Genomic DNA, 20,044 nt, shown 5'->3' with positions numbered 1-20,044 from the left:
GTTTTTTTTTTTGGGTTTGCTAAAGAATAGAGAGAGAGAAAGAGAATCGAGAAAAGAGAGCAATGCATGTATTCCCGAGACAGAGCCAAAGTTGGAAACATCGCGTCGGTCGTCTTATCATTCTTCTTTCTTTCCATAGGGACTGCTGAAACCAATTAAACTGCATACAATCTCGATGTCTGTTTCTTTTTACCAAAGCAAAAACACACTCACACACACACACGAGATTTCAAACAGCTGTTTGGTCTTTTGTGTTTTTATTTTATATTGTTAATTGTAATTTCTAACTATAGCCAGCGTCAAACTCAGAGAGTAGTGGTAATAAGATTGGTGTGTGAAGGTAATTTGGATATTGTATCATGAGGATCATGCACCAAGTGCATTGTACTAACCGTTAAGAGAAACGGTTATTAGGAGTAGTTGGACACCCCTCATAACATGGACTCATTCTTCCACATGTTACAACTTACAACCCCTTTTTTTATGGACTCTTCTATAAAATAGAAATCTTAGATATTATTAAAGGGTTATTACTGAACCATTCATAATAATCAACATGATTGATATAAAATTCAAATGTCATGTTTTGAAACATGTTATATAAAGGATTGATACAACCATTATCCTTTTTTTCAGGTCATAAAAGATACTAATATTAATAAGCCAAACGAAAACTTTGTTCTACTATAGATATATTATTCTCAAAGGCGTTTCCTTTTCACTTTCTTTTTTGCTTTTGGTGAAATCTTCAAACAAGCTTTTGCGGTTGTACCCAAACTTTTTCCGAAGTATCCACTTGCCATAAGATCTGTGGGACCATATAAATATTAGAAAGTGTCACTTTTGCAAACTTTGAGGGAATATAAATCATACATCTTCTAATCATATACTCCTTCAATTCCTCTCGTCTCCAGATTGTATTTTGTTAGAAATACCAAGTGTGATGCATATGCTGAAAGTTATACTATATTTTCTACTTGTCTTTCAAGCTTAATAATTATTCTATTGCAAATTTGTGCATATATATCCTAGATCATTTAAAAGTCCCTAACTACACGAACCATGTTAATCTTGTATTTCCTCCTCAATGGCAAGTAGTATTCGTGTATAAATCTTCTACATGAAAAAAAAAATAGAGGATTATTTCATAAAAATTATTAGTTACCCACATAAGTTTGGACCCAACATGGTTGGTAGATTATACCTTCTTTGGAAAACCCTAGCAACTACCAGCCAAACACTTGTAGTTTTTTTACCAGCCAAACAGGGCTAACCCCTAGATACACTTGTATTCTGACATGGTTAATCTCATATGTTATACTATATTTTATTTTGAAAATCATAATGGTAGAGTTCCCGCTAGATAATTGAGACTTATGTTTTCTCGTGATCTATATTAGTGTATTATCAGGACCAATGGGTCCAAAAATTAATTTATTTTATGAAAACAACAGTAGTTGTGGGTTCTACGTGGTTAAATACGTTTTTGTTTATGGGTTAAAATATGAAAGAACAAAAGTTGAGCAAAAGAAATAGTAGTAATAAGCATCTAGAAGATATATAAAGAAGCAAGGAGAAGAGTCAGCGGTCCAATTTATTCGGCCAAAGTTTTTGGTAATCTATCTTTCCTACCTTGCAATCATAACTATTCCCTTAAGCTTAATCATTCTTCACTTTAATTAAGCTTTTTAAGAATATTGAGTTTTAATTTACATCCCCACCTTCTCCCACTATCCATCCTCTTCTCCTTTTGGTTGGCGAGGTAAAAAAACAAAAGAAAAGAAGAAGCCTCTTTTAACAACTATTTTAGATTTATTTAGTTTCCATTTGAAGTTCTATATTTGTGTATTGTCCAATCGAAAGTTCTACTTTCTCGTCTTTTGATGCATGTTCTCTGCTTGCATATATATAATATATGGTATTTTTCTATATCATGTAATGTATATCATTACCGTATATATGTCTTGTGCAAATGTGTAGCTTAGATATTGATAACACCAATCAAAGCTAGTTTAACTAATATGCTGATTGAACAGATTCATACAAACATTTCACCTTAATGTTAAAATTGTAATTACAAACATATTTTCTATATACAAGACACTGAGTGATTTGCTAATTTGCTATAGCAGATCACTAGTGTATGAAATATTAAAATGTAAAAATCTTGTGTTGTATGATTCAAAAGAACTGATAAATGCCTTTTTCTTATCGTATTCAACCTGTAATAATAAATAAATAAATAAATAATCACTACGCAACTAAAAGTTGTCTACCTTGGACCATCTAGTGAAAGTACACCCTTTAACTTTAAAACAAACACGAAACTTAAATTGTAATTTTCCAAAGAATTATAAAGGCAAAAAGTTTTTAGGACATCGAAGCTTAGCCGAAGATATTCAGACGATTGTGAATAAACATGGCAATGATTTGAGAAAAACACAACTCTTTTCAAGTCCTGTCTCTCCAAAATGTCTATATTCTTCTGGTTTTAATACAAAATGATTTTTTTTTTTTTTTGGCATATAGCTTTTGACATTTAATGGTGAGATTCTGCATGAAATGAATCCTCGGACCAGTGATTCACTTTTGGAGAAAAGGTATGAAAATCACAATCTCACCCATATTGTTGAGAATCATTCATCGAAAACTTTAATCCCGTAGAAGAGAAGAGGGAGAGCTATTAAGCATTGGAGATTGGCACATGATGAATCATTAACTTACACTTAACAAAAATAATGAAATTGTTATAATGATAACAAAGGCATTTGCTAAATACATGCCTTGGCTTTTGGCTTTAACTGCACCAAAACTAATTAGAAAATGTTCTTCTTCTATAGCTTCTCTTAGGTGAAAACCTATTCTGATACTATCTCTCTTTTTTCTCCTATATAATAAAAATATATATATCTTCAAGAATGTAATCTTCCCTCTTCACAAGCTAGATCATGAATCGCTGCTGCTGTAACCACCTTCTGATTCTCTGTCGTAATTGTTTGCTGCATTATTAGCAGGAACATCATCATCATCATCTTCAGAGCTCTCACTCATTTCTGCGTCATCTTCTCCTTCGACCCGCTCAACACCGACAACTTCTTCTTCCTCCTCATCCTCCATAGCTGCTTCGTTTGCGTTACTATTCCAATCTAATCCCCACTTGTTTCTCTGACTGTAATCCACAAACTGACCATCAACATCATCATCCTCTGATTCAACACCTACACTGTTGTCACTTTCATCATCCACTTGCATGGGCGTCATCATTCTGTTAGGTGTTTCATTGGCCCAGTCCTCGTCCATCTCTCTAGGAGTTTCACCTGCTGCCCAGTCTTCATCAATGTCTCTGAATGTTTGCTCTTCTTCTTCCTCATCTTCTTCAATTTCTTGAGTTTTAGGCCTAACAATATCAGCCATTCTATTGACGAGATGGTCATTATCCTCATTGATCCTCTCTGGTCTTTTTCTAACAGTCCTCTTTCCTCTTCCAGGGATTTGGTGGTTCAACTCCATGCTCATTAAGTTATTATCAACTGCAACATTTCTCCGACTAACAACAAATCTGTTAGGACCACCTTGCGCTTTCTTTCTCTTGACCTTTTTGTTTGATCCAGATCCCAAACTTACTCGTGCACGTTTATTACTACGTCTATTGCCCAAATTTGGAACAACCTCGTCTTGGTCTTCTTGCTCTCGGGGTCCTTTGCCCTTGAACAGAGAATCTCCAGGGAAAAGGCTCTGCAAACGTAAAGTAACAAATTCAAAAATCATAAAAATAATTTTCAAAACCACAGTAACAATTTTCACAAATTCTTGAACCAATATGGTCTAGAAAACTTACAATCTGCTCGTTCTCATCTTCAGGGATTAGATCAGGTTTCTCTGGCTTCACATAAATGATGGATGCATCAAGTTCTGAAAGTCTCAAAGCAACCGCTGATACTGTCTTTGGTATCCATGGAAGAACGTCCACTGATCCCCAAGTATCAGCATCAGCATCACCAACTCCCAAGAGCTCTTTCGCCGACATAAAATTGGATGACAAATATTCTTTCTTGATGGCAGTCTCTAATGTAGTTAACACCTATCAAAACCAGAAAGGACAATACCGGGTTTAAAAATGAAACGTCATTTCCTTCCAAGATGTACTAATTTAGGGAAAGGAAAAAAACAAGATGATGGAACCTGCAAAAGTTCTTCAGGTGATGATGATGCGTTCAACCTAAACCCCCACATTTTTCTTTTATCCTCTGTCCAAAATGATTCAAGAGCTTCATCTGGAATAGATGCCTGTCAATAAAAATGAAATTGTAGAGTTCTCAAGAATTGATACCATAAGAACAGGCGCCTAAGCTGACTGTAGACTAAAAATCGAGAAAGTTCATTTATGCTTTACCTCAAGAAAAACAAGTAGTGGTTTGAGCAACCTGACTCCAAAAGGAAGAGGTGACACAGTCAAACCTAAATCTAATATTTCTGAACCATTAACCATGTCCAATCTCTGGTGACAAGAAGTGCAGTGAGTATACTCAGACAAATAAGAAGCAACACACAGGGCACATGTTGCTAACAATTCAGATCTCTTCTTTCCATATTTCCTAGCACAAGAAGGGAGTGAACTGTACGTCTCGGTCCACATCCATCTCTGGAAATCATGGAACCGTTTTGATAAACTCTTCTTCTCTGTGTCGTTTCTACCTAACTCAACTCTAATAGAATTTGAAGTCTCCATTGAATCAGAGTTTGACCCTGATACAGCACTAGACGGGCTCACAGAATCTGTAGGAGAATGATTCATAACACTCTTTTCCTTCAAGAAAGGGTTCCTAGCTAGCTTCATATTCTTACGTGCATTCTCTTTGAATGATCCCTCGATCTTCTGCAGCATTATGCGTAAATGAGACTCTCTGATCCCACGCATATCCAGCGATGCAACCAGAGTGTCAAAAGCCTACACAGAACAAATTCACAAAGGCATGGTTAAAATCTTAGATAAGCTGGATACTCAACCCAAAGGGTATTCAACATTTTTACAGCTAAAAAGAATTTAACATACTGTTAAGGATGTTATTACCTCCTCTGAATCAATGAGGAGCCACTTGCCATCATGTAGCTCAACAAATAAGAGCCCCGAGGATGGATCACTCTTAGACGCTGATGCAGCAAAAAGCCAATAACGATTGTGGCGCCGATCTTGTCCAACCGGCAATGATCGATATGGATACACCTCTTCTGCTTTGTGGCCTATATATGATTTTAATTGTGAGCGTGATCTCTTTGAAGCATATCCCTGTTGGAAAGAACAATTTTCTTGACTTATATTGGACTCCTGATTAATAAGTCCTCTATCAGCAGATGATTGACGGAGATCATTCGAAACAACTTCCAGGGGCTTTGTTTCATCTAGAAGTTCAGAAGGGTCTCTATCGAAATTATCCTTTTCACGATTAGAGCTTTGGATGATTGGTAGACCCATCGTTGATTCGGTTTTACTGTTTGCTAAGTTTTGAAAATCAAGCTTAAGTACATCTCTCATACAGCTGTTATCTAACTGTGCTTCAGCCCACATCTGCTTTTTAAGAGAATTTGCTGCTTCCATACGATCCTCAAGACCAGCTCTGATGGAATTTCCTTCATTGGCAATGCCGACTAACGCAACAAGGGCATTAAGGCGCTCTTCAACACTTAGATGACAGTAATCCCCTTCTGTAAGACCTTGAATCCATGATTGGCCCTCGTTGCTTTCATCAACCATAGCATCAACGCAGCCAACCGCTGTATCTTTAAGCCGCTCATTATGTTGTGGAACAATGCTCTTTATACTGCTTGGAAGAGGAGATGAAAACTCCTTCTCAATCTCACTCTTTACACCTGCTTTAACATCACAGAACATAGTATCTCCCCCCTTTCCAGACAAAATATTCGCTTCACCTAGATCGGCAGTTTTTGATGCACTTGCTAAAGTGGCTAAATCATCAACCTCAGGATCCTCATCAATATCAATTTCAAAGTCTTCATCCCTTTCAAGATCATTCACATCTTCTGGACCTGTCAACCCACTTTCAAATGCCCTTATCTTTTTCCTGGCATCTGCGAGTATCGTCTCTCCATCCGCAGGATCCTTCACATAAGGAGCTCGCACACAATAAGTCGAAGGAGCTATTCTTTCAAAGAGTTTCACATCTCTTGTCAACGCAACAGAGATAGATGCCTCTGGTGTCTTGCTTGTTGTCAGGTCCCGAAGTCCGGATTTCTTTCAATTGAAACCATAAAAACTATGTAAATGAAATATTTTTAATTACAATGAAAACTGCAGACCATATATAGATTATTGATTTACCTGAATCTTGTCAGCAAGTTCCAATACTGTCAGTCCCTTGCTTCCCTCAAGAGATAGAACATGAAAGGCAGCAAATTTTACAGTTCCAGGTGTCAACCGGTGCCTCGACTTGCGTGGAGCCAGTAACCCTTTCTCCCGCATTAGTGCAAAAGCACTTTCAGCTGCTGAACCACTTCGGATAGTAGAAATGATATCTTCACAACCTTTAGCCTGCATACACAACCAACCAAAACAATGTTTAAGAAATAATGAAAACCATCTTTATGTCAAAAGCCTAGCTTAACTCCCAGGATTTCACATTACATCCTAAGCAATAACTCAGTTAGGATTTAGAGGGAACACAAACACGAATAAGTACCTCATCTTTGTCACCAGTATGGGTCAATCGGGAATTTTTTTTCTTCAGCCTAGGCCCCAATCCAGTAGAGAGTGCCAATTGCCGCAGTACTTCAGGCCATGTTAGTGAGTTCAAATTCTTTTTCCAACTACGAATGTCAAAGCCCCATGCATAAGCCTGAAGGAAAAAGATGCATCTAAAAGATGAAGCCCACATACCAGAAAGAGAAACATATTAACATACAAAGGCGGAGAAAGTTACCCCTTCAACTATTTGCGGATGTCCACCTTCAGGATTGGCTGTAGTATATTGATTATTTCCAATTCCACTAAAGGGTGTTCGAGCAACATCTTCAATATCTCGTATAATTGATCTCAGAAGAGTAACATGTATCTCCCCCAGCAACCTTGAGTCCTACAATAGGATATATATCATATACTGAGCAAGAACAATAAAATGAAAGACAACTACTATTGAACACAAGAAAACAGGGAAATCTAGAATGAGTACTGAAGAGAGACTTACATAGTCATGAAAAGCCTGAATAAACTCATCCAGCGTAAAAGGCCATAGGTCAAGAACATCAGAAAATGATGTCAGAAATCTCCAAACCTGAAAAGCAACCACAATATAAGAAATGTGAAACGTGCAAAAGGTTTCCTTAAACGAGAAAAAACAAATGCAACTAATTCCACATTGGTCTAACTTATTCTGATCATAATACTAATTTGAAATGAAATGTAGCAGACAGATGTACGGTAAAGATCAATAGAGCATACCATTAGAAGATTTCCAACACTTTCATCGGAATCCTTCCATGGAGAAATGGCAAACGGCATTTTTAGTTGCAAACCCTTTGGTGGAAATGTGCTCAGAGAATCTGAAAAAATAGAATAGCTATGATAAATTGCAAGATCTAGAAAGAAATTACAACACTATAATAACGCTAAGCCAATCGCGAGTTAGATATAAGCAAATTACTTTGACTGTCTTGATTTTGATAAGTATAACAAGGAGATAGATTAGTAAAAGAAAGCAAATATAAAAGCTACTACCCAATCTAGAAAGCAACGTATTGACAACAAAAATAATCAACTGAAAGTAAAAGCAAGTTTTCTCGGTAGTGTTCTAACATGCTACATCAATATGTAATATTCCAGACAAGGCCATAGCATGTACCAAACTGTAAACGTAAAATTTAATACTAAGGTTAAAATTCAGATGAAAAAGACTAATAACCAAAATAATTGGAATGCTACAGACCGTTCGTTTATTGTGAAGCCTACAAACTAAGTAGACCGTTAAAGGTCGTGATTACCAAATCCACTACTAGCTAAATCAATTTCACACTTTTGGAAGAAAGAGCATACCTCTGTACAGTTCAAGATTTTGCAATGTGTCATGATCAAGCTGTAATACCGAGGGCAATCCTTTGCTAATAGCAGCCAATTCCATCAGTTCTAGCTGCTCATCCTCAATTAGATCCATAGACTCCTTGGCAATTCTACGTGCAGTTGCCTTCTCAATGGCAATCTTGCGTCTAATAGCATCTTTCTCTCGACGAATCTCTTCTTTTTGCTTCTTTTTCTCCGCCTTTAACATGTCAACAAAAAGATAATTATCATTTTCCGAACTCTTGTCACAAAGGTTGCTCAATCTCAGCAGTATTAATACAAAATAATGAAGAATAACAACTGGGCATAGTTTTCCAAACTTACCCTTTCATTTTCTCTCTGTAAGAACTTTTCTCTTCTTTCCATTTCACGTCGCTGCTCACGCTGTAACCTCTCCTCTTCTTTTATTCTTTCACGCATCAACCTCTCTTCTTCCTTACGCCTCTCACGTTCGTTCCTTTCCATCTCTTTTCTCATGCGTTCTTCATTCTGAGGACACAAGCATCAAATCGTCAATATATGTTACAGTGATGCTAATCAAAGACAATAAGATCTTTCTAATAATCAGTAACAAGTAATGATATATGAAGAGAAAATACTTTTTTCTTCTGAATTTCTAGTTTCTCAAGATCTTTTGGTCCACGATTCTCTCGGGTTTCACTCCCTCTTCCAAGTCTAACATCGTGAATCTGTGAGAGTAAAACATGGACAATTGACATTACAACAAAACACATCATTGGACAAAAACAGATGAAATTAAAAGTTGGCGTAGGAAGTTACCTTTCCCTTCCTATGCACATCATTACTCTTACGCACCCCGTCAGATAACATGTATGGATCTTCTGTACCAAGGACTGATGAGTCCTTTTCCATTAGGAATCTATCCCCACGATGAGCTGATGCAACAATGGGGCTTGGCATGTCTTGTTGAGATGTAGAACAATTACGAGACACATACCCAGGAGTACCGTAGGACCTTGGTAAAGACCCATTCTCGTGCATAAATGATGAACTCCTAGGATGTGCAATTTCATAGTCCATACCATGTGCATGATTTTCAGAGTATCGTCCATACACCTCAGGTGTAAAGGAAGACGGATCATCCAGAGATTGTTGCTCATGGAAAGAACGGGCAGCAGCTTGAGACTATAATCAACAAAAGCAAATAAGTTCAGCAAAGTAGTAAAAACAAAATGTGATTACATGAATGGACAAGAAAGAGAATATAAACAGCAAAGCAGAGTTCATCTTCCTAACAATGATCAAAAACTTATGACTCCCATAAGACCAATATGTCAGCCTTTGTGCAATGAGAACTCGAAAAATTATTCCTACCATAAAAATCATAGACCATCAGTTTATTATAAACTCTTCAACTGGTCAATTTATCATATAAGAGATCTCAACGGATAGAATCAATTCCTAAGTAGTTTCTCAAAGTGGCATGAAGTAATAAATAGGTTGCATCTAAATTATAGAGTTTCATGGTAACTCGGCAGCATTTGCATTCTCTGATTCACGTTCAGGCTGTCCCCCTCTACAAATATCTAGGAGGCACAATTTAACTAAGAATAAACAAACTAAATAGAGCGTATCAGTTTCGGCAGAAAACTAACTCTTCGAGGCCGGACATCATGTGGTTCATACATTTTGCTCTCATATGGATGAAGTAGGTGCTTCTGCATCGCTACAATGACAAAAAAGAACAAGGTTAGAGAGCGGAAAACAAACAGAGCCTGATAGACATGAAGTGTAATACTAAGACAAAGACTGGTTTATAATACTCGAGTAATGTAAGTCAGCAAACATAGAAAGTAATGTATACCAATAGGAGTACCGAAAGCACCAGGGGGCAACGGATCAAACTCCATGCCAAGAATAGGTCCATCATCTCTCAAGGGCTCCCCTAACTGAGCCTCAATGCAGACAATAGCTCTACGCACCATGGCCGACAACCTTGGCTCATAGCTAGGCTTTCCCATAGTCTCGTATTCATCCAATTCAGCACGAGAGCTACTACTACCACTGGCAAAATTCCTCCTGGAGTCAGAATAAGGACTGCAACCTGAACCAGAATCCGAACCAGATCCGGAGTCCTGTTCAGGAACCGATCTAGAAGGAGGCAAATCGTTAACGGAAGAGGCTAAAGCAGGAGGAGGCGGTCGAACAGCGGGGACGGCAGATTTAACCGGAGTCTTGGAGGACAGAGACTGATCATCCTTCTTGTCCTTGAGACGTCTATGACAAAACCACATCTGTAACTGTCGATCTGTCAAATTCAATTTGTCAGACAAATCAGCCCTCGTCGCCTCCGAAGGATACTTCTCCTCTGAATCCAAAAATCAAAGAAAGAAGAACAATTCACAGCAACACTAAGCAAAACAAAGAGGAAACGAAGAAGAAGATAAGAAGAATCAAAATTGAAGAAAGAAGGAACCTGAATAAACTTTCTCCAAGGTCTCAAGCTGAAACGGAGTCTTCATCTGACGCTTAGGCTTAGCGGAGGAGGAGGAGGAATTATCAATCTTGTTCTTCTTCTTGTTATTGCTGCTACCACCACCACCACCACCACCATCGGCAACGCTCCTGATCTGATGATCTTCTTCTTCATCAGAACCCATCTCCATGTGAAAAGAGGAACGAAACCCAGAAACGGCCGCAGGAATCACCACACAATAGAAAGAAGAACACAAAAACAAAAACTAGGGCTTCCTACAAACAAACCCTTGATCCCCAAAAAAATTATAATGGTCGAAAAACGTAAAAAATAAAAGAATATATAAGAAGAGGAGAAGAAGAACAATAATAATAGTAAAATCGATAAAAACCAAAAAGGAAGAAAAACAAACAACAGGGCTCGTACCACTCATCTCAATTTCAACCTCCTTCATATTCTTTTTTTTTTTTTTTCTTTTCCTCTTTTCTCCTAATTAAAATCTTTCTTGTTGTTTCTCTTATTATTAATTAGAAAAAAAAAAAAAAACGTTTTTTTCGTAAAAAGAAAAAGAAAAAAAAATCGAAACTTGAGTTGAGGATTCTATCTACAGCGAATCGCGTGCTTATATGTTATATGTGTGTTTCTGCCGTTGATGTGTTTATGAGATGATGATGCATCATCAAGTCTTAAACACTTTCGAACCTTTTTAAAATGTGTATTGGATGGATTAGACTAATTAATACAAGTCTTCTCTTCAAAGGCTTTTTGTGATGTTTTTAATACGAGCGAGCTAAGCTTTGGTCTTTTTCACTTTTGTTTTGTTTTTTTTTTGTCGTTCACAGATCCGCGTGTTGTTTACATGATGATCTCCAGTTTCTTCATTTCTTGAGGAACAACTTGTGTTGTTGAGAATAAAAGTCTTGCCGTTTACTGTTTTTGAGTTTACAATTCCTGTCGTTTTGAAATGATTTTTTTAAACCACGTAAAAACCGGTTCAATTTAGATTTCTGAAACCCGGTTCAGTCCTCGTCCCTGAATTGAGAAAGTACGATTCGAATTCGGAAGCTTTTGACTCCAAAATCTCGTTGAAGAAGAAGAAGAAGAGACGAACCTGCTTTCTTAGTTTCGGGTGCGGGGAACTAAGAACTCCGGTGAATAGAGAATGTGGATGCATTTGGCTCCTCTGTTTCTTGCCATTTTCGTTTCACCACTCTGCGTTTTCTCATCTGAAATCCAGGAGATCGGTTCTAATCAGAACTTGGTCAATGATCTGGACGCAGCTAAGCTCATAATATCTCAATTGGGTAATCAAGTTTAGCTGTTCTTGAACAAAAAAAAAACTTTTCTTTTTTGTTTGTGTGCTAATTGTATTGTTTTGGTTTGCTGGGAATCGACTGGCTCTGATCTCGTGTAGAAGCTGTTCTTGAGGCGACCATACAGAAGGTGGAAGATAAGACCCTCTACTTGAAAGAGCGTGAGAAGTTGATCCAAGATGCTGAAATTCAGATCCAAAGTTTGCAGTCTGCTTCATTCAGTGACGAGGTTTGTTTTGTTCTCTAAGGCAAATGTATTGGGAATTCAATGGATGCAAGTTTAGAAGGGCATTAGAGAGTTCCTCTAGGACACTCATTAGATCGTCTGTTTTGGTCTTGAGGCTCTCTCATATGATTTACTGAGTAATGTACTCATGTTTACTCGACAAATTTACTGAGCTTAATCATCATAGTTATAGCTGCTACTTCTGTATAGTATCAGTTGTTACACCTGTGATATAAGATGTTTAAGTATTTGTGCTACGTAAACTTGCCTGGTTGTATAATTAAAACCCTTAGAAGCATATGCAGGGTTTGAGTAAGTTGTCGCTCTTGACTTAGGGTCTTTGATTCTGTTTGGGATCAGTTTCTTAATTGAGTTGTGTACTGTGACAATATTTTTATCATGGTAGTTGCATTGCTGACATTTACTATTTGATCTCAGAGCGGCCTACCTTTGGTTCAAAAGAGGATAACTGAGTTGGAAGAAGAGGTTAGCTCGGTCATGTGGCTATACAAATTCTTTGGTTTAGTTCTCTCAAAGTGTTTTTTTTTTTTGGTTTATATCCCAAATTGTGTTCTGCCACTTTCTCTTCAACTCCACTAATCTAAACAACAGGGTCGGCAATGCTAGGTTAAAAAACTATGGGCTGCCTTGCGAACAACTAACTTCGAGCTTCACATTTTAGAGGATAAAGCTAGAGATGCAGAGGGTAAAGTTAAAGCTAAGGCTTTGGAAGTTAAACAGGTGATTATTGGCTTGTTTGACTTTACCCATTCCTTTGATTTTCTATCCAAACACACATATGTGAATGTTTCTTTGTAAATCAGAATCATCTCATAGTTCACTTCATAGAAAATTATACAAAAGTTCCGACTGATTCTTTTCTTTTTAAAATTTGAATGTAACTCAAATATGTTTGGATCCTCGGGGAAACAAACATATATTATATTGACAGAAACCTTCTTGTTAGTAGGTATTTAAGCATCTGATCATCTCTGTAACTTAAATTGTTATTTGTAGTAACTAATCACCCTACTTCTGTTTGGCTTTGTGCTTATCTTGTTTTGTTTATCCTTTTTGTTATGGCAGCAAATGAAATCTGTCTGATTATGATGTGTTTAGTATGTACATGAGTTTTCAGAGTGTTGTTGTCACCAAATTCTTCAAGTTCATGGGGTTCTGACCTTCTTTCTTTATCATTTTAGATGGTAGAAGTTGTTACGGAGCAGTGGATTCAGGTTCAGCATCTTGAGCAGGTCTTTAATCTTAGCATATAAGTTTGTCATTTAATGTAGTTGAATCTCATGAGTTGTTATCAAGTGTTGTATAAATTCACATCACTGATGATGGGTTTTTCTGTTCCAATTGCATCTTGAAGATGAGAGAATTCAACAACCGAAGGCGTCACACACCTAGCAGATGCTCGTTCGTGAAGGTAAAATCCAAATCCAGCTGTCGAAGTAACAATTATATGAAATCCGAGGAAATGACACTTAAACCGTCGTTTAATCATCTCATAGCTTCTCATTTTATCTCTTTTGTATCTGTTTAGCTCATGAGCGACATCCAAAGACATCTCTCCAAATTTCATGAGTCATTCGACATTCACTGGAAGGGAAAGAAGGTTTTCTCTGTGCAACCATATCTTACACAAGCACAGTCACGGTTAGAAAGCCTCTGGGCAGCTGTTACCAAATATCACCACCAGGTTTTGTTTCAAATAATGACATTTCACCCTCTCCATAATATTTAGATCGAATGATTCTGTAACCGCGCTTTGCTTTGATTTCTTTATAGTTACAAGGCTTCATCAAGAATGAGATGGGAAAAACCGAGATCACAGCAGCGCTTGCAAACAGAGAAGTGGTGTTTTTCATGGTATGTCAGTCCATATTCTCAGAACTGGTAAATGGTTGTTCGATTTGTGTGATCCTTAATCAAAATCTGTAAAATGAAATCTCCAGGCATCTGCAGTGATTACTTTCCCGGTGTTTGGAGCTTGGATCTTACTCTCTTCCTAGGTTGATTTCTGGATGACATAATCAACCGATGCATCAGTCATGTTTTTCTTCTTATGGCTCAAAACATTGTCTAGTATTTTAAGCTTTAAGGTGGATCCTTACGATCAACTGCATCCATGAGCAAACCGATTACCGGTTTAAACCAGTTAGTATTGGGTGGGGTGCACAGTTGTATGTATCCAAGATTAATTTTTGGGAGTAGAAAAGAAAAAACATTGGGTTTTGTAATTGAAGAAGAGACCATCCAAAGAGATGCAGACAAAAGTCAGTCCTTGTTCGTTTGTTAAACCGTTAGTTGTGGAACGTGCCAGTAACGGTAGGCTTACTGCCCGTAGGGTTTGGTGTGTTTTGGTTTAATCGAGAAAAAAGACAAACAAATAACATGGACTAATCTGCAGGAAGACCACAATATTGGATAATACTGAAGATAATCTCTTACACATTCTCTGCAAGACATAGCGAAATTCCATTTGTACAATAGATTTTGATCATTCATTCGTTTGTAGTGTGAAACGAGTAGTTTCAAAGATCAACCTCTTATCAAAAAGAAAACATATTATTACCTTATTTCTTAACTTATAAATCCACTAAATAAAGTAACAATCAATCCTCTTAATGTTACATATTCTCAATCAGGTTTTTAGAAGTTAGCCATTGGCTGAAATGATAGGTCTGAGTTTGGCTCTGAACATAAAAATTGAATTGGCGGATCAAAAGAAAGAGATACTATAAGGCAACAAAACCATTGAAGTTAATAGATGAATGAAATTATAATTTGACTAGTTATGTGTAGCATGGATTTCTAAAAAGATTGCTTGTAGTTGTCGAAAGGTCCTACACAGCTCAAGTCTTCACTCCCACCGCACGACCTCTTTTGTTGTCCCATTTCCGCTAGTCACGCCACAACATCTCTCTCAACACTTTCGAGTCTTTGATTGATTAATTTCATTACTCTTGTATTTTTGTTGGGGGGGGTCAAACTACTTATGTTTTTTTTTTAAACCCTTTTATTGAATGGTGTTACTTTTTTATTTTCATTGTATCCTTCTCTTATTTATAAGTATAAAAGAAACTACGGATACTTTATTCTTCTCATTTTATATTCCTTTCAGCTTTTATTATTATGTTAAATGATCCTTTTAGCTTTCTTAAATGGTTGGAGTGCTCCTTGATATGTCTCTCAATGTCTGAAAACGAGAAAATACCTACTCTCTCGTACACATTCCCGCAAATTACTCAATGTTGTTGAAATTATTTAGTGACATATTTATCTTCTTTTTTTCATCTTTCGGTTGACAATTGTATTTCTTAACTACTACTTTTCATAAGTCCTAGTACTATTTTTTGTTCATGTATATTACTTAGCTACAAAGAGATCTAATTACCGAGAAACAAAATTTGATATTTTATATAATTTTTGACTGCATGTCTTTTAGAAGTTAGAAATGTATCATTGTAGTTTGTATGATGAAGACAATATACTGTATAAACGACGAAATATAGAGCCACGAAATTTTGTCACACACAATAGAGACTAGCGCGAGAGTAGTGGCTTAGGGTCACATGATATGTGTATTAGTGTCTCCATTGTGATCAGTGGGATTGGGGGCAATCCCACTAACCCTTCCTCAATCCTCGCATTATTTACTCGCCTCTCAATTTCTCCCCTCTTTGTTATTTTTTGTTTTTTTCTTTTTATTATCATATTTTCTTTCTCCTTTTCCGGACAAAATGAAATCACACCACAGAGGAAGGACGAGCAAGTTTTAATTTGCTTTATAAAAAAGAAGGAAAAAACACATTTGCAAACCCATTGGAGATAATTCAATATTTCGATTGTTCATGTTTTTGATGGCTCATTCGCCCTGACTTATTGTACTAGGTAGTGGTGCTACAGCACGGACAAAATATTTTCATATAATTGTATTAGTTTAAATATATAATTTAAGTATTTGTATAATATTGGTATAAAATCCAAATATCAGATTTCAATTTGGTTTTAGTTTGGATTATTATGCGTCTATAACTTAGACGTATCTATTTTGGAACGGGAAATACGTTTCTATCCGTCCTGTCTCGTTTATTATGTTCCATCTCGTCTCCCCTCGTCCCATATCCATCAGAATTTTTTGTTTTATGATCGTTCTCTTTTAAATAATTACTCGTTAGACAATTATTTTAATAGAGATTGTGTAAAAAAATTAGATGGGATAACCGAATTCATCTTGAATATATAATTTTATTTAGTTAGTTAAAATTATCCAAAAAGAATTACATTTTTAAAATTATCTAGCTATTTTCAAAAATACCAAAATTCTGAAAGTACATGTTCCAAAATGGCTAATTACTTCACGAAATATATAAAGTCTTCATTTGAATATTTAATTTAAATAGTTAGTGGAAATTATACTTCTCAAAACCTCTCAAAATATTTTCAAAAATATCCAAAATTACCAAAATCCTATGATTTTTCTCTTTAAAGAATTACTCATTAGAAAATGTTTATTAATAAGGATCAAGGAGTTGCATCTCATTAAGTTGCTGATCCACATGCTGTAAGTTGGTCGCCATTGATGCTGGGCTGAGCTCGGAGTAAGATACGAACGGAGCTAAGGGACGAAGATTGAGATTTGTTTTTGATTTTTTTTTGTTTTCATAAATAAAAAATATTTATTAATAGGGATTCGGTAAAAAAAATAAACAGGAGATTCGAATTCTCTGCTGAATATTTAATTTTAGTTAGCCGGTCGAAATTATCCAAAAATAAATTATAATTTTCAAAAACTATCTAATTATTTTTAAAAATACCCAAAATTCTCAAAGTACTCGTTCCAAATTGGGTCATTACCAAATTAATTAGGTAAATGATCTTATTTTTTTATAATTAATAATCTATTGTTTGGTTACAGTTTCATTCTCAAATTTTTGCAATTTATTATGAAATACGCACCTAAATACATTTATTTATGATAATTCGTCGAATGATACAATATTTTTCCAAATATTAAGTTTTCATAACTATAATATACTTGTATATAGAAAATGTTTTGCTCAAGAAAAAAGTATATAGAAAAAAGTTAACTGCCAGCAGTGGGTTAATTTGTAACATCCGTTTTTCTTTTTCTAACATTTTACTATTATACAGAAGTTTATGTTGCTCCAATGATACAACTGGTTCATTTATTCGCCGAAGAATTGTGTTGCTAAAGTTTTCAATGCAAAATAATTATCTTTGTTAGGTCTTGTTTAGGTTTGCAACTTACAATCGCCATTGAACAATTGAAATTCTTAATATAAAGATCGGAGTATTGCCTTTTCCTACAGCATTTGATAACAGATTCACATAGTATCTTCTTTGGATGTTTATGTTGATCGGACCAAATGGCCCGATATATATTATTCATGTTTGGTCGTAGGATAAAGCAAGAATGATTACGAGTAGTACATGATGAATAAAGATTACTGGAGCATTTCAAATCAGCTTTATATAAATGTGGTTTTGTCTGACCATCCGAAATAATCAAATAGAAGTTTGCTTGAAGATCGGGAAAGTTGGAGACATAACTATAAAGTGATTTTTACATAAGAAAGCATCTCGAGGCTATTCAATTATCAACTTGACACTATTATGTCGATTTTTTTAGGGGGCTTAATTAGGAAGAATAATGTTTATAAACAACACAAAATTTTCTAGCTACTCCATGTTTTCTCGAAATACTGACAAAAAAAATGTATGCATGTTTATCACTTAAGACTATATAATTAAGATACTATGAAAGTTTTAGTAATAACCATGTGGATTGGCCTAGTGCAATTTGAGCCTGATGCATAACAGTTTTCTTATGTATAAAATGTATCATATCAATTGGGTAACTTATAAACTTAATTTGACTATTGATTCATGGGTTATATACTTAGATGTATTACATTATTAAAAAAAATTCTGTTGAAAGTTAATTAGTCTAATGCAATTCAAATATGAAAACAAATAAATTTGGATTTCTTGAAAAATATGTAACTTCCAAGTTCCAACTAATGCTAACAATATGAAAGACTTTTATGATAGGACTTAAATTTTGGTTCCAACTCCTAAGCTGCTGATCAGAAACAATGACAGTATGACATGAACGAAGGGGAAAAAACAAAAGCATCCCTGTCTATTCCTAGTCCATATTTGTTTTCAACAAACCAACTAAAATACGATCCATGTTCTCATGAGATGATCACCTCAACTAAACTAGTCGATAATTGTTGTTTGTCAAAGTTAACAAACCAAAATGGTTAATTACCTTTTTCTGTTAAATTAATCTTATAGGCAAGAAAGCTGAGCTACCTCTTTGAAAAATCATCTCATCCTCAAGGACCCACCATCAACCATTATCACCTATCCAGTCCCCATTTCCACCTAACGACTTCAAATTAAAACACATAAAAAAAAAAGTCCACAATTTCTAAAGAAAAAGAGTAAAAGAACAAAGAAAAAAAAAAGGCTCAGCTTAGAATCTTTCGATATATATAAAGCTCACACTAGCTCTCCATAAACCCACAATATCTAATTGTCCCTTCTCTTCTCTCTATCACACTATCACACATCATGGCTTTCTCCACTAGAAGCTCCCTCTTCTTCTTCTTCACTACACTTATTCTTCTCTCCACTCAAATCCATGCTAGAGATAGCTACTTCTTTGGGAAATTCCACAGAGACTCTCCCAAAGACCAAAACCCTAACAATGTTATCCCTCTCGAGACCAGCGAGAAAACAACAGTAGATGAATCCATCCCCAACAAGAAAGAGCAAGAACAGGATCCTACCTTTGTCCCCGAGTCCGGAAACGGCTATGGCTTGTATGGTCACGAGACCACCTACAATGACAACAAAGAAGAGTTCAACAACAACAACAACAAGTACGATGACAAAGTCAACAGCAAGACTTTCTCTACTCCAAGCCTGAGCGAGACTGAGGAGTCTTTCAACAACTATGACGAAAAGTACCCGAAGGATACAGAGAGCTACGGCAGCAACGGTTACAACAACGAAGAGTTCAACAACAACAACAACAACAAGTACAATGCAAACTTCAAGGAAGAGTTCAACACCAACAACAAGTACGATGAAACCCCCAAGGAAGAGTTCAACAACAAGTACGCCAATGAAGAATTCAACAACAACAACAACAACAAGTACGATGAAAACGTGAAGGAAGAGTCTTTCTCTCAGAACAATGGAGACAACAAGAGAAGCTTCTACAACTCTAACGCTTATGGGACAGAGCTAGAACGTGAAACGCCGTACAAAGGTTACAGCCACAATTTGGAGAGACAAGGCATGAGTGACACAAGGTTCATGGAGAAAGGTAGCTACTATTACGATCTTTACAACGCAAGAAACCACGGCCATTACTACCGGAAGCCTCACAGCAAAAGCCCCGCCGGTTTCTATTCATCTCCGGCGACAGAGACTAACTACGACCAGCAATCGTACTCGTACGGAAACAACAACAACGACAACGAGGAGAACAGTTTTAAGGATCCATACAACTCCGAGTGGGAGAACGAACAGACTGAGGAGTTTGTTGCGGGGCAAGGCACTAATCAGTTCAAGCCTTGATGAAGATTGTTATTTGATTTCCTCTCAAGACTACGACTAGCTACAACACTCTTCAGAAGCACTTTCTTTTATTTTCAACTAAGTTATATTACTTATCGTTGTTTAGTCAAAACTATATCGTTGTTATCATTGCAACAAATTAAAAGTGAAAGGGGTTTGTGTTTTTTTTTTTAAGTTGAGGTGGGTTTGCTTTTTTATGGGTTTTTGAACTTTGATGTTTGCGTTTGCATATATTATTTGGAGAAAAGAAAGATACTAGTTTATATATATGGTGCTACTTTATGCTATTATTCTCTGATGTTAATTTAATCACTTTTTGGTAATTTTGTTATAAAGAAATTAAAAAATTAGTTAAAGACTGTGTGGATCTCCAT

At 36.1% G+C, this 20,044-nt stretch overlaps 3 protein-coding genes across 4 annotated transcripts; 2 read left to right on the top strand and 1 right to left on the bottom strand.

Moving 5' to 3' along the window:
* Positions 2,689–10,995, bottom strand: LOC104757188 (homeobox-DDT domain protein RLT1). Of its 2 annotated transcripts, none has more exons than XM_010479915.2 (17): positions 10,506–10,995; positions 9,894–10,397; positions 9,685–9,755; positions 8,849–9,214; positions 8,668–8,757; positions 8,393–8,557; positions 8,045–8,267; positions 7,454–7,554; positions 7,200–7,286; positions 6,936–7,088; positions 6,696–6,851; positions 6,338–6,547; positions 5,072–6,250; positions 4,394–4,948; positions 4,183–4,287; positions 3,839–4,081; positions 2,689–3,735 (listed from the first exon to the last, which is right to left on the bottom strand). In XM_010479915.2, exons 1-17 carry the CDS (start codon positions 10,693–10,695, stop codon positions 2,947–2,949), a joined length of 5,187 nt encoding a protein of 1,728 aa, XP_010478217.1. In that variant the 5' UTR covers positions 10,696–10,995; the 3' UTR covers positions 2,689–2,946. The 2 variants fall into 2 exon arrangements, with proteins under 2 accessions (XP_010478217.1, XP_019095035.1); XM_019239490.1 differs by having other exon boundaries at positions 8,885–9,214.
* LOC104757187 lies at positions 11,506–14,394 on the top strand. Its single transcript, XM_010479914.2, has 9 exons — positions 11,506–11,809; positions 11,920–12,047; positions 12,483–12,530; positions 12,672–12,785; positions 13,247–13,297; positions 13,420–13,476; positions 13,594–13,749; positions 13,839–13,919; positions 14,006–14,394. The coding sequence occupies exons 1-9, from the start codon at positions 11,668–11,670 to the stop codon at positions 14,060–14,062; spliced, it is 834 nt and encodes a 277-aa protein (XP_010478216.1). The 5' UTR covers positions 11,506–11,667; the 3' UTR covers positions 14,063–14,394.
* Positions 18,597–19,937, top strand: LOC104757186 (GATA zinc finger domain-containing protein 14-like). Its single transcript, XM_010479913.2, has one exon. The coding sequence runs from the start codon at positions 18,657–18,659 to the stop codon at positions 19,668–19,670; it is 1,014 nt and encodes a 337-aa protein (XP_010478215.1). The 5' UTR covers positions 18,597–18,656; the 3' UTR covers positions 19,671–19,937.

This window comes from Camelina sativa, chromosome 17 (genome assembly GCF_000633955.1).
Source record: "Camelina sativa cultivar DH55 chromosome 17, Cs, whole genome shotgun sequence".
Lineage (NCBI taxonomy): Eukaryota > Viridiplantae > Streptophyta > Magnoliopsida > Brassicales > Brassicaceae > Camelina > Camelina sativa.
This window is presented reverse-complemented; position numbering and strand designations above follow the sequence as displayed.